Source organism: Syngnathus leptorhynchus, chromosome 3, assembly GCF_054491065.1.
Source record: "Syngnathus leptorhynchus isolate UIUO chromosome 3, UIUO_Slep, whole genome shotgun sequence".
In the NCBI taxonomy this organism is placed as follows: domain Eukaryota; kingdom Metazoa; phylum Chordata; class Actinopteri; order Syngnathiformes; family Syngnathidae; genus Syngnathus; species Syngnathus leptorhynchus.
This window is the reverse complement of record NC_141197.1, coordinates 6662581-6678080: the sequence shown is the minus strand read 5'-3', so window position 1 is coordinate 6678080 and position 15500 is coordinate 6662581. Positions and strand designations below refer to the sequence as shown.

General features: G+C 39.3%; 1 protein-coding gene across 1 annotated transcript in view; it reads left to right on the top strand.

Annotated features, from left to right (window-relative positions):
- The window catches only part of entrep2 (endosomal transmembrane epsin interactor 2), a 53856-nt gene extending 40106 nt beyond the window's left edge, over nucleotides 1–13750 (top strand). The window contains exons 3-12 of the mRNA XM_085907942.1: nucleotides 3620–3730; nucleotides 5286–5417; nucleotides 7603–7710; nucleotides 8462–8622; nucleotides 9202–9337; nucleotides 10236–10314; nucleotides 10388–11164; nucleotides 11304–11375; nucleotides 11786–12093; nucleotides 13051–13750. Coding sequence (XP_085764068.1) covers nucleotides 3620–3730; nucleotides 5286–5417; nucleotides 7603–7710; nucleotides 8462–8622; nucleotides 9202–9337; nucleotides 10236–10314; nucleotides 10388–11164; nucleotides 11304–11375; nucleotides 11786–12093; nucleotides 13051–13248 — 2082 coding nt within the window. The 3' untranslated portion in view covers nucleotides 13249–13750. The remainder of the gene's footprint in view (nucleotides 1–3619; nucleotides 3731–5285; nucleotides 5418–7602; nucleotides 7711–8461; nucleotides 8623–9201; nucleotides 9338–10235; nucleotides 10315–10387; nucleotides 11165–11303; nucleotides 11376–11785; nucleotides 12094–13050) is intronic.
- Nucleotides 13751–15500: the final 1750 nt, after the last annotated feature.

Here is a 15500-nt window from a genome sequence, read left to right as displayed (position 1 = left end):
TAATCAAAATTTCAGAACATTTACATGATGTCAGTATGATGCGTTGTTCTTCTTTACCACGGCAAACTACTACATTAATAACGCATGAAAACATCTCTGACCATGTCAACAAAACTTTCGATTTAAATTACAGAACATGGAAATATGTGCTCACCAATTCCATTGCATTTCATAATTTTCACATATTCATTATTGATGAATTGAAAATGTTTTCCTAAATTCCAGATCACGCAGTGAGATTCACATCTTATAACTCACTTTGTCTGATTTAAATAAACAGCGGCAATGCATGAAACGGGCTTTGAGCAAGGAAAATAGAGATTATTGCAGAAATACAATTGTCTATTTTTGTTGCAGGCTTGTAACAGGCCTTTTTGTTGGTGTGAGCTCTAAATATTTATCTCTTTATATTATGCTATTTTTTATTTTTTTAAATTTTTTATATTTATTATGCTCTTTAATCTGCATTTTAAATTTTTTTATATTTATTATGCTCTTTAATCTGACATTCTGAAGTGACATTGATTAAAATTCTACTCCAAAACACAGCACAACTCATACATGTTTATACCTCATAATTGTATTTTTGAAACCCTCCTCATCCAAAACACCATTTGGTCTTGTAAAATGAATACATCTACCAGAACTGCCAAAGCCAAATTATTTTATCCTGTGACAGATATGGAGAATCACAATGACACACCTGAACCTTGGGTCTTCGACTGTAATCTATGAGTGGGTGTCATGTAGATTAATAGTGATTGTATTGTGGTGTGTTGTCCTCTGCCGCGAGTGTTAAATGGTGTGAAGATGACATGCGGTGTAAATCTACCGCACACTCCTCAAGTGTATTTTCCCATTTGGCATGCAGTGTGCAGCTCTGCAGTAATTAATGACAAGCAGCTAAATGGTATGATGTGATCATACATTGTAATGAGAAGAAGACGTTAGTGTGCCGCAATGTGTGATAATCATCCCAGCACAGAAAAGGATGGAGGATATGGAGGTGACCCTCAGGTCACATTGGCCAGGAGAGAACTATTCGTTTGCAATACCTCAATGATTTATTGTGGATTATTTTTACGATTGTTGTGTATGCTATCGACAAAATTACTTATTAACTGTCCAAATGTGTTTTACCGTAACAATTTCAGAGGACCTCAAATTGTTTTATTACAGTTTTATTTCTTTTGTATTAATTTATTCATTCATTCACCCATTCATCATTCGTTTATTCATTTGTTTAGGAAGCTGTTACGTATGTTTACCTACTGAAACTTAATGAAAATGAATCGGTGAATAAATCCACTTTGTTGCAGGGCAGGGCAGTAAAAGCAGGAATTGAAAATGATAATCAAAAACAATATACAAAATTAGACAATAAACCCGTTGAAATATTTTTTTTTACAACCTTCAAAAACAAATCATACAAAATTGGGCTTATTAGTGACTTAAAAGGAAGGTTGAGGAAAAAACTGCATGCTTTTGTTATGAGTGATGAGTACAATTTGTAACTAAAGCCTAGCCGAACAGTTTTGGCAAAAGATTAGGGTAATGCTTATCAGTGAGTTTTCTTCAATATTATCATAAATTATACCAAAAGAGACAAGCATTTTGGATTTCTTTCCTCTCCATTGGCACAATCGCTCTTGCAGGCTTTTTGATTCATAGCAGCCATCTGGGGAGGATCAAGATATCTTATTACTTTTATTACTCATGAGCTCAATCTCTTGATACAGTCTAGCACAAAGTATTTCTTGGTAAAGTGACTTGTATTTGGTTTCTCCACAAATATCTGAATTGAAATACATAAATGTGAAATATGATCCATTTGAATTCTAATACACTATTCCTACATGTAGCATATTTTGTCATCCCACCGGTCATAGACAATATTTGTAAAAAAATAAAATAAATCACAACTTCGAAAGAATCACCTGGAATTTAAAATATCAATGATAGGGTGTCAGATGAAAGGACTCTTTGTCCCTCTGAGTCATACCGGTCAAATATTAGTAGCTGGTCCTTTTTATGGCACAGGAGTTATTATCCAGACACATTTTTTATGTGTTTGTCCTCTAAAATAGTTCTTGCCTAATTGTATACGGACATTAAGCATTGAAGATGGAGATATTAGAAGGTCTCTGTGGCTCTCGTGTCTCACTGTCTTTAACCTTGTAATCACATCAATCGGAAATTGTGGCCATCAAGTTGATGTATTATTAACCAAAATCATCTGCTGAAAAGGGTACGCACTGCAGAGTTGCATTACCAAAGGTCACACAAAAACCATCATCCGTGCAATCTGTACCAAGTGATTATATAATATATATTTTATGACTTTATATCATGTATTTTTTGCCGCTGAAAGATAATCCAAAACTCATTCCAGGTAAAAGAGAGTCAAGCACACTGTACCTCTCAAAATTGTTCCAGGGAACATCATGCAGACCAAAAATGGGCAAAAAACTCTTTGGAAACACATCTTAAATTGGACATCAATCAAATGTCGGGACAGGCTTCAACTCACCTGCACCTTAGAAAACCGACGGATGGATGGATGCCTCCAAGTGTGTTGAGATGATTTTTGCTCCAATATGACTGCCCCAATGCATAAATCAAAACCCATAATAAAGAAGTAGAAGTAGCCGTTTCTTTTCCTGTTTATTACATTTCTTCTCACCTCTTCTCACCTTTGACTAAAACTAGTAGACTTTATTTTTTACCAATCAGATTTCCGACTGTGCTTTTGTGAAAAGCACTTCTCTTGTATCCGTCTTTCAAATGCTTCACCCATTTACTGACTTCCTCCATCAGCTTGCTCTCTTTCTCTTCTTGCGTGCACTCAACAACTTTACGTCCATTAATATTTGCAGGTACAATTGTTTGCCGCAGTAGAAAGTTGTCGCTTTATACACTCATACCTGAGTTGCACTTTGGCTATAACAACTATGTCCACTGTCAATTTAAAAACTCATTCTACTTCAATTGACTTGTAATTTGAAATACTTGAATTCCAGCCACATTTCTGTCCAAGCGATTTATATCCATTGGGCTGTCAGCTGAGAAATAAAAACAAAAGCCTTTTGCCCTGTGTTAAGACAAGCCAAGGGAGCGATTGGAATGAAAGTAAAGAGCTCAACTGCTCGATCATTGTTAAGAAATACTAGTAGTTTTCTGCATGCGTGACGTGTCCGCATGGGTGTGTTTCACTGGGTCACAAATCTACACCTTTCAAAACATTGCCTACCCATACCCACCAAATTGGTAGGAAAAGGTTTGAGAAGTACTAATTAACAAGGTGAAAGACAGAAATGAATTGATGAGTATAACACCAAATGTATAACATTAATTATAACAATCTCCTGGTGCTATGTGATTGCATCACATGAAGGTTTTGAAGAGGGTAGCGAAGCTGCAATTTGGCACATTTTCTTCAAGAGCAATGGTGTTTGCCGACAATCAGTCACATGAATACAACTGAAATTTTTTTTTTTATTCATTTTGGTGTTCAGTCCCAATTGTGGCAGGAGCATAATAGAAGAAACAAATAGCAGATGACATGATGTTTGACATTTTTCCTTCCTCTGTTTTCCCTCGTTCCTCCTGTGTCTTGCAGATCACATTCTTCATGTTGTTGTCAGCAGTTTGCGTGATGCTCAACTTGGCAGGCTCCATCCTCTCCTGCCAGAATGCTCAAATGGTCAACTCGCTGGAAGAATGTCAGCTGGTAAGACCACATGAGGCCGCTCCAGGGCCTACTCTCCAACTTCCATCCATTCATCCATCTTCTATTTGAGGGTGAGAGCTGAAGTAAGCTCTGAACTGCTTACCACTCAGACAAGACAGAACGGTTGACATAGAACAAAGACTTTATTTACATTTTGAGCTAATATTTACAGAAAAATTCACACCTACACAATTTTGGGTCTAAAATGAACCTGACACGCTTGCCAGAAGAACCATCCGGAACAAACATAGTTTATAGATTCCACAATGATGGCCCTATTTTTGTAGTGGACATGTCCACACCTTCATTTTCGTGCCGGAGAAAAGACATGTACTCTGTGATTGATAATTTGGCAGTCGGCGTTGCGCCTTCCTGGCCTTACTGGTGGACCCTGGCTGTTTTCTAGTACTACACGTAACCTGACAGTTTCGTTGCACTAAGGAAACTAGACTTTAGACCAGCAAAAAGCAGGTCTAAGTTGTGGTGCAGATGGTGTAAGTCGATTTTGAAGGATTTGATCAAGGCACGTACAGATTCTGTGCTCTATGGATGTGTGTGGTAGTTGTCATTGTTTTCCATTCATAAATATGACAACATGTGTAAATCCTTCTGAATTAGAGTTGAAATCAATTTAAATGTAAAGAATTTAAAGGGAATGAGGGGAGTGCTTTCCATTGCATTACAAACGAATCAGCTGTTTTCCCTCCCACAACAACACAAACAAATCTGTCTGCAAAAATACAATTCCACCCATACTCACTGTTAGCCTGCGCTTTGTGCTAGACTTGCGCTTGGCATGACAATAGGGCCTGAGTCCCTGAAAAAATATATATTACTCTTGACAAAAGGACCCAGGTAGAGAGGTAGAAAGGTTACAGTGCTAATCTATTGCCAAAATAATCCTCAACAAAATACACACCATTTTATTTGATGAATTCCCCTATAGTATATTCTCCGAGCCACACTAACAGTACCAGTGTTCTCAAGAGGGCTGCTTTTGCTTATGCTATTTCAACAGGATGAATGGTTCCCATTTGTAAGATGTAAAATTAATTTGAGTAGCCATGTTGGTCCCACCTGTTGTCAGGGTATGGTATATATTGAAATAAAAATGTAATGGACTATTGTTTATAACTAATTAAGATGCCAGTTTGTGAGTTAACCAGCACCCAAACCACTAAATCCACATTTCCGATAAACAGCACGATTGTTTACAACACAAAGGTTAAAGTCAGGAAAAATAAAATCCCCTTTCCCAAAATTAATTAACCCATCATTTTTGGGTTGATGTCCGACTCTTTCTCAATCTAGGACACATTGCAGAGGTGTGCTCGACTTAAATGCCTCCCTGAGTAGCTCCTCATATTTCATTATTCGCTGTGTCGCATTTGTTACACACACATCCCTTTGCAATTTCCCTTTTGATGTAAAACTGCAGTACTTTTTTCTACTATTCATAAGTCTAAGCATCCACTCTCTGCTACAATATTTGTAGACCACCATGGCTGATGTGGGCATATTTCAAAATTGTAAATTTCTCCTCCTTTTATCCTAGCTCAAGTTTGACAGCGATGGAGTGTGTGTTTGCTGTGAGTTACAGCAACAGAGTTCAAGCTGCAACAATCTCGGAGAAACGCTGAAACTTAACCCACTGAGGGACTGCAATACCATACGTTTACGGCTCAAGGTGTGTGTGCATGCATGCGTGTACATGCGGATGTATTTTCTCGATGCAAACCTCTTCAATGTTTATTTGTGTAATAGCACTAGCAGAACATGGATATTTTTGGGTTGTTGCTGTGCGCACATCATGGACATGGTTGTCACAATAATGCATGACAAGATTTGGTAGATGATTAGTCCTTTAAGTACTGGAATGGTTTCCAATCTCACAAAAGAATTTTCTTTGGAAAGATATCAAATCCGTTAAAGGGGAAGTCAAGGCAAAAATTTCATCATAATATGTTACACGTGCCCCCCACAGTCTAAACATGACCTGATGAATTAAGCAACAAAATTCACCCACAAAATGGCCGCCCCTCTAAACTGGATTAAAATGATGGATTTTGTCTGTTTAATTCATATTCCACAAACAAAACATGAATTAGAACATTGTTTTTCGACTAGCTAGGCTGCAGAGAACATATTCTTCGCAAGAATATTTTGGGGTTGACTTTCTCTTTAATGACAGAACTGTTGTGCAACGCATTCCACATGGGAACATGTGTGTACTGTTTCCAGTCACAGATTAATTAGGCAGGAAGTGAAGAATGGCAGCCGCATTTTTCTTTCCCCAAGTGACAAACCTCTTAGCATGTAGGACATAACTCGTCTGGCTTGGCTGCAAGCGCATGATCTCGGAAGATTTTTTTCGACTGTTGAGCCGGCAGGAATGATATACAACATTTGCCAGTGTGACTTTATTGTATAACAGCAATCATAGCCATTTTTTTTTTTTTTATAACCCTGATTGATTATAAAACATTGATAACCAAATAAAAGACTCCTCAGGATGAAGGATGCTTTTGAAAAGGGGAGAGATCAAGTGCATTTATCATAGAGAACATTCCTCATTCAAAGAGGTATGGGAATTAGGGCAATAAACCTTTACTAGGAGTCAAAGTAGTCAGAGCTGTTGAGTTATGTCAAACCAGAGTTCTCATGATCTGCTCCCCCTGAGTCTTCACCATTCCACACGTCGTTTATGTTTCTGATACTAATGATAGCTTTCACAAGAGCCGGTTCCCCTTTGCAGAGCTTAGTGGGTCTAATGGGTGCATAGAACAATGACCACTGACAGCTTTAAAATCAGGACTGGGGCTGTAATTTATCATTGGGCTGGAGCATTGCAATAACTTGTGTGTTAGATTTGTGACCTTGTGAGAATCTCTCCCTCGATTGTCTTACGAGAGGGTGGTAATTATGTCCGTAACACTTTTCAGTTTGTTTTGTATGGTGTCATTATGGACAGCATACGCATGGACAACATTATAGCATGCATGTCAGATCGGAGCGCTCAGAGCTATGGACGTGCTGAGAAAGGTGATCGCTATTGCGATCGCTATGAATTTTTTAAGATTTGTATGGTTTACTGACCTTGAAGGCGTTACACAAAACAGGCTCACACCCATGCATAGGTTCCACTTTCCCCCTTAGTTTGGAAAAGTGCTCTGGGAGGAATTGTCAGACTATCCAAAAACATGTGAATATTATGTATAAGATGAGTGAAGTGTTTGTTCCAATGTTTTTTTTTTACTTCAGTTTTTTTTTTTTTTTTTTTACTCAATTATTTTATCAGTCCTCTCAAGACAAATTCTATTCTTTGAGCCAATGTCAATGCAGGTGTTTTTTCTGTGGTGCCCACCAGGAAATTCATTCATTCATATAATAGTTATTAAAGGTTTAAAGTCTATGCAGTTTAAGCTTCAGAGAGTCCTCCTTAGTCTCCTAGCAGTTGGGCACATTTCCAGTTGGCTAGACTATGCTGGCGATTGTTCATGAGTTTAGTCCTCCAATATAATAGACTATACTATTACATTTGACCTTGTACTATTATTGTAGTCGAGGGTTGGTTTCAAGTTCATGGAGGTCCTTGTAAGAACTATACAAAAGCTCATACTTTCAATTTTTCTGCAATTGTTTCTCTAACTCATTCTTTTGGCATTCAAAATGTAATATTTAAACCAACTTTTTGCATTGCTAACGTCCAACCACTCTGTAATAACTGTACATCTTATGTATTGTTGTTGCATTGACTGCTCTTTCTAGCTTTGCAGATACAGTGAACGCTTCCTGTGCTAATTTGACATCCTTACTTTATCTTCTTCCTTTTCAATCATCTGATCATTTCCTCCTCCTGTTCCCTCTCATAGGAGCTGCTGTTCAGCGTATGCGCCCTTAACGTCATCTCCACTATTGTTTGTGCCCTCGCGACAGCCATGTGCTGCATGCAAATTGTCTCTACTGATGTGCTGCAGATGGTGAGTGTGGACAATTGCAATGGGAGGTGGAGTTTTTTTGTTTTGTTTTTGTTTGGGTTTTAGTTATGCTTTCAGCGGTAAAATGATGGCTATCTTCTTTGAATTGACTTACACAATGTGATTCCCATAGTCTGCCCCAAGCCCGCAAGAGATAATTGAGTTTTTGCCATAGGACAGCTGCCGCATGGACCAGTGTCCTGTCCTCTTGCAATAGAATGAAAATGTGCCTAAACTTCTCTTCTCATTTGTTCTACAGAGGTGCATTATTCTCAGGATAAACCTTTCCTGTCGTTTTATGTGGAGCAATAAAACGATTAGCAACTGCTTAATATCCCTCGCCATGAGGGAAATTAACATGAGCAAGTTAATTTTCACACCAAAAATGATTATTTAATTTGACTGCACAGATCAAAAGTAGGTACAAAACTATATTCTGTGCAGAAACACAAATGGTACTGGCACGTCATTAGGTAACTGTAAGGCAATCCTGGGAAAAGCATAAATTCAGACTGTTTGCGGAAAAATTGACCACTTGGAAAAGTCCATATTTGACATTTTCTATCCGCAGTCCAAATATTGTAGTAAAAAAAAAATCTTGTTAAAATCATACTGCAGCTTGGCAGCGCTTCATCACTGAAACAACAGCAAAATAAACTTTAATAACTGAGAGAGATGCTGTGGGGACTTTATGGTTTGAGATAACAAACAGGACCTTCTTTAACGACACCGTGTCTCTTTTGTTGCGTTTCAGTTTATGCCGCACCGAACAAGAGAGCTAAATGCTGATTGTATGACTCCCCATGGAACGATCCTCCACCAAACACTGGACTTTGATGAGTTTATTCCTCCCATTCCCCCACCACCTTACTACCCCCCTGAGTACACATGTACTCCATCAATGGATGGACAAAGGTGAGAAGCAAAAGACCTCTCATTAGTATCCCATTATTTTTATTGCTTATAAGGTGCTTCTCAAAATGCAGTACGGTATATGGTATGACTGCTGCATTCAAGGAGGGGAAGTTCAATTTTTCTTCCAATCTCTGTCATAAATGTGTTTTTTGATTCAGAAGAATATTCTCACCTTTCGAGAAAATGACCCCATCTAAAACATCCACGTGATGTGCAACTTAGATCACTTGAATTTATTTGGGCACGGTATATAATGTCCGTACTTGACTGCTGTTGGTATATTTTACTCTTAGTTGTTGCAGTAATTGCAACACATGGAGAAGTAGTTGTTTCTGAGTTATGGTCATGTCATGGTTTCTTTAAATGACAAGGCAAAACATATTCAAAATACAAAAAGGAACAGACTTAAGAAAAGAGAGGCAAATAATTTGTGAAGAGATAAGAGTCATTGTGCTTTTGATTTTAATACGTTTTGTGCCGAGGATTGCAGTATGTAAAACGTTGCTCATTCTCATTGGCTGTTAGCGACCAAAATGTCTGTCTGCTCTGTCAGATAATATGACATTATGTTCTTTACAGAGGCCTGCATCTGGACTTCCCCCATTCTCCTTTTAGTGCCATTTATGGGGTGCCAATCAACAGCCCCGGGACACTATACCCAACTGACCTGCCCCCACCATATGAGTCTGTGGTGGGGCAGACTCCTGCAAGCCAGGTGAGAATAGTCACTACCTCCCCAAAAGGCTTTCGGTTTTGCCGATTGAGTGCAGTGCCAATCCGATGTTTGTTCCCAGCCCATTTTTCAAGTAATACAGTTTAATTGCATCTTCAAAAAATAAATAAATGTTTGTGCTATACCACACAAAGTAGACAGAAAATACAAAAGGCAGTTTGTTTCTAGATCTTAAAATGGATGGAATTGTAGACAGACTAAACCATTCAGTACACTTTTTGACTACAGTTTTTTTCTTAACTCTTTAGTCACATTCTGAGGCCAGTCAAGCTCAACATTCTGTGCTGCTAATTTGGAACATTTTCAGGAACTCTCCCTAGAAAGCAACACTTTCCCGGAATTCATTTTAATACAGCTAAAAATACAAGCGTAAAAGACTGCCACACAGTGCTTTATTTTCTTTTTGTGCCTCATTCCAATTTCTATAATTTCATGTGATCAACTCTGAAATTTAATGTTGATTAACTGCGCTCAAATCTAAATACAAAATTGATCCCAAAAAACAACCAAAATAGAATAGCCAAAAGCAAATAATCGCAGATTCCAGCAAATAGCAGCAGTTTCCAATTCAGATACTGATTAAAATGTGAAAAGAATAACAATTTGAGTGAACAATAAGCATGTCTGTTACCATCTTGGATGTTCATTAGAAGCTTGTTATTCCATTATCCTTGAGATGAAAAAAATCACGACGCGATGGTGGTCTTACAGTGCCCCCTACTGTTCTTTTTTGCTATTGAAGACCACGTCCAAGACCCCAGGTTATTATTTCTCAACTGGTCTTACACACGTCCAAAAAGGCACATTGGAAAATGACCACACTAAAACACTTACCAAAACTAAAAACAAAGTTATTCTGCTAATACTTTCCTCCTGACAGGTCACCACCAGTATCGAACAACAGGCGACTGAATCCAGTTTATGTGACAGAAATACAACAGCAGGACTTAGCACTCAAGGTAACACTATGATTTAAAAAAAAAAAAATGTCTGTCTCTCTCTTATTACTGATGATATATTTCACATTTCCAGCCTCTGTAGACAGCACATCCTTGATGGTGTCAGAAGTTGCTGATCCCGACCACACTTGCTCCTCAGAGGACTTGTGTTCCCTCGAAGTCCAAGGCTCAGATTCCTCTCCATACAGCACGCAACACACTGCACCGACCGACGGAAGCTGCATCAGCCTTGAGCTTTGTACACGCACACGCTGCCATCATGGCTTGTCTAACACGGACGCTCGCCCCAGTGACACTGGATTCAGTGAGTCCTCACATACCCAAGAGTCCCTTGAACGCTCCCCGGACTGGTCCTCCGAAAACTACAGCAATTTAGATCAAGAGGATTCTGCAGACAACTCGCGTGCATATGAGGAGCGTAGGCCCTCCATCCACCTTTGTGACGAGCTTGCATCAGCCAAGCATTTGCCAGAAGAGCCACCAAAATTATCTCCGCATTCCCTCATTAAAGCACGAATGATGAGCCGGAAGCTCCCGCTGGCTGTCGCTATCTCACCACCTCCGCAGCCTTGCTCCCCTACCTCAGTGGCGTCCTCTGGGGGAACATTAGCCATCAGTCCTTTAGCTCCCTCTCCCTCTCCATCCCCTCCCAGCAGGCTACGAGGCCCCCGCTTGTGCTTTAGTGTTTGGTCCGCCTCTTCTACTTCACAGCCCCCCTCTACCTCATCTCAAAGTGGGCGTTCACCCGCAGAGAGGCCCCGAGTGCTCCGCGCCGCCAGGAGGTACCGCAAGCTGGCACGTATTGTCCGTTCCACCAGTGACCCCATCTCCTGTTCCTCCACTACTGGAAGTAAGAGAGATTTGTTTTTCACCTCAAAACTGCATCTCAACAATATCACCCACGTGTTACTGTCAAAACACATAGTGTGTCTCCAGCTAATTATCGTGGACGTGTTAGTTTCACATTTAATGTTGCTTCTTGTCTTCAGGAGAGTCTTCTGTCTCCACCTCTGCAATTAATGCTTTAGGTGGAGATTCCACTCATACGTCACCAGAGCAAGGTAAAATGGATGGATGGATGGATGGATGGATGGATGGATGGATGGATTGATGGATGGATGGATGGATGGATGGATGGATGGATGGATTGATGGATGGATGGATGGATGGATGGATGGATGGATGGATGGATGGATGGATGGATGGATGGATGGATGGATGGATGGATGGATGGATGGATGGCAAGGGTGCTGCTACAGTCGCTTTCATATTTTAATGCGCATTAACTGTAAGCATTGTAATATACAGTATGTTTGTGTCAAACCACTATATGGAAATAAACCAAGACCTTGTTTCATGCTAATCCGCACCATGTGTAGATTTAAAATTGAGCTGCACCAAAGATGAAAACTGTTACAAACATTTTTTTATTTTCTCAAGATACATCTGTTATCGTTTGTCTCATCTCCAGAGCAATCGGGCATTTCAGCAGAAGGCATTGGAGGCAAACCAAAATCTGCCAAGAAGCAGCCAAAGGAGAGCAAAAAAATAGACCTCCACCTTAAAACACGAGCTTTGCAAGCACATGAACGACCACAGTCACTGGCAGACCTCAAAATGTATAAAGACACGAAAATATTGGTGGCCAAGTTCCTGGAGCATTCAAGCTGCAATTTACCTCCTGAAGTGCAGCAAGTTGTCAACAACATCAAGTGTGTCATCAAGTCAGATGAGAAACACATGGAGGAGGCCATATTCAGTGCCAATGTCATAGATCAGGTGAAGTTAACTTTTGAGTTCTCTCTCGCGCCCTCTAGCCGTGTGCGTTTGTGTGTAGGCTATGTGTGGGAATATTCTCGTTGGTTTATTCTACACCATAGGTGTCAAACTCAAGGCCCGGGGGCCAGATACATCATTTTATGTGACCCCCGAGGACAAATCAAATTTATGTCAGTGCTAAAATTGCAAATTGTTTTCACTTTTAAAAAATTGAGATATTGATAGCTTTTTTTTTCAATCCATCTTTTTAAAGTATCTGAACATTTTTTCCTGTTTTTTAGATTTGAAAACTAGTTATTCATCAATTTGTTGTGTAGTCTATACTGTATACAATACGAGGCATCCATACATTTATTTGGGTTGATAGTCGTAATGGCCCTCCGTAGCAAACTATGACGACGATGCGGCCCGCGACAACATTTTGTTTGACACCCCTGTTCTACACTCTTTACTCTGGAATTTTCTCAGTACCGTATATTCTGGACTATAAGGCGCACCGGACTGTAAGGCGCACCTTCAATGAATGACCCATTTTAAAACTTTGTCCTTATATAAGGCGCACCGGACTATAAAGCGCACCATTAATGCATCATGTCAGATTTTTAATCCGAATTTTTTTGTTTTTGTTTGTTATTTCAACTTCAGACACAACAAATTACTTTATAATCACAAAATAATGATCCATGGTCTTTTTGATTCATGATTCATAGTCTTTAGCGGGCCACTTATGATTGATTTCATGACACAATGCTTCGGGCCAGTTTAAATTTAGGAATTTGATCCATATATAAAGCGCACCGGACTATAAGGCGCACTGTCGGCTTTTGAGGTGTTGTTAGGTTTTTTGGTGCACCTTGTAGTCCGGAAAATACGGTATTACTTCTGGCTTGTGGGTCATTGTATTTAAAGTTTCTCTGTTACGCGGCAACATGCTCATGTTTCTATGTCGGTGCCCAGGTGATGACACAGTGCATCAGTGGCAGTCCCAGGAAACGTGATCAAGACGATCTTCACCTCCAAAGCTGCGGTGCTTTGAGTTCCTCCCCTTCCATGCGCCGTCCCAAATGTCTCCCTCCAACTACCAACACCTGTACCAATTCACTGGACTCGCCTTCATTTGAACAAAGCCTTGAGTGCAGGGAAACTATTCTCTGACCAGCATCTTCACAAGAACCCGTGTCTAAGCTATGAGGGTGTTCCAAAGTGCTCATGTTGCAGCTACACTGTGCTGTGTAGAAATTCATCAGCGGTCCGGCATCGTGAGGTCACGTTTGCGCTGTATGACTGTGGCATAAGAAAAGAGGAAGAGGCTCAAACTTGATCTCCTGGAGCCCCAAGAGTTTGTGCACAGTCATTAGCAGAAATAGTAGCAAACTCAAACTGAGCCTGCCTGTCTGTAGTGGCTTTTTTTCTCATCAGAAAACAGAATGTTTCTCCCTCAGGGGATTTTTTTACACTGAGTTTCATCAAAATGAAACGAATTGCCGCTAAGCTGGGATCTGTCATTCGCAGACAAACAATATTGTGTGACTGTATTGCTATTTTTCTTGTCCTTGTGTGAAAACAGGAAGAATATTATAAATATAAAATATTCAACTGTGAACCGGAGAGAACGGGCTTAATGAGCCAATGTTTGAAGATTTTGTGGAACTGTTACTGATGGGGTGGTGAATATTTTGTGGTGCCGCTGGTTAAAAAACATTTTAACTTACCTCAGTGTTATATTTCTTATCAGTGTTCCAATAAAAGATGAGTTTGTATCTTTTGATTTTTGTTGTTATTCCATTGAAAGTTGTAAATTTTGTTAGTTACTATATTTTAGATAATAGTTTCAGGTGCTTTTTCCATTGCCTCCTGCTATGTCACCAAAATATTTTTGGTTTTTTTTGCTGTCATGGAAATATCTGCAATATCAAAATTACTTACATGGGATTTTACATCTTTTTATGTTAATATACCGTAGTTTCTGGACTATAAGGCGCACCCGAATATAAACCGCACCAGCTAAAATTAGGAGAAAATCCCGTTTTATTCATTAATAATCCACATCGCAGGTGTTTTAAAAGAAATCTTATGGTCCAGAAATTATGGTAAATATAGTATGGTACTAAAAATCAATGATTCGAGTCTTTTTTTTTAATAGTATTTATATATTTATTTTTGTATTTATTTATTTATCCATCCAGCTATCGATACCGCTTGTCCCCACGGGGGTTGCGGACGTGCTGGAGCCTATCCCAGCAGTCATCGGCCAGTAGGCGGGGGACACCCTGAACCGGTTGCCAGCCAATCGCAGGGCACACAGACACAAACAACCATCCACACTCGCACTCACACCTCGGGGCAATTTGGAGTGCTCAATAGGCCTACCATCTATCCTTAAATATCATCCTGGTCAAAAATGAAATTGGCACAAATATGTAGCTTTGAATAATCCTTATCTTGATATGTTGCCCTATATCTGATGTCAAAGCAGTAACAGCTCGGAGAATATAAAGGGCTGAGACTTTGTAAAATTGTGGTAATGTAGTTTATTGTGCTCAGATAATGGCTTTGTGTTTTCCTGCCGAAAGTCAATGATGACAAGCATTGCATATAAAATGTCACCACTAATGCCTGTTTTGACTATTGGCACTTTACTGCACCCTACGTGGCTTTTGCCAGTCGTACTGTCAAATTGACATCATGGTGAATTGTTTTATTGAGATCTGTAACCATGAATGTGTCACGTGTGGAGCTGGATATGGGCCCAGAAGCAGATATGACAAAAAAGTTGAAAAATAAAAGTCTTGATCAAGCATCAACAGAAAGCAGGGCTGGGCACTCAAGAAAGCTAGATATTCTACCGCAAAGAAACCTCGATGCCCTGACAATTTGTCACAGAGTAACTCGAGCTTATATACTGTAAAACAGAATAAAGCTTGACATAACAACAGGACAAAGGATATAAGGGAAACAGCAACTGCATAGCAACCGATACATTATGGAATCAGGCTTATGACAGAATGAACTTATAATAATAGGACAAAGCATAAAGGATCAGCAACTTTTTAAACAACTGATAAATTGAGAAATGAGGAGTCGCCAACCGGTCACAACAGAGAGATGTTAAATTGCACTGGACTTGCTTTCAAAACTTTTGTTACTGGATCATGAGCTGCCAAGTCATAAACAATGTTAAGTATTCTTCTGTTTTTCTCGCTTCATCGTTCTGATGCCAATGGATCTGGATTTCAGTTGTCTAGAGACAGTAATTTGCTTAACAAAGGAGGCTTTTAATTCTTTTTTTTTTTAGAATTCAGTTTTATTGTTCTTGGAAAAATAGAGTATTTGGTGGTTCAAACAAGCTTTACAGCTTTATTAAAAATTTAAAAATGTATCAAAAATGGTAGTGTAATATTAAATCA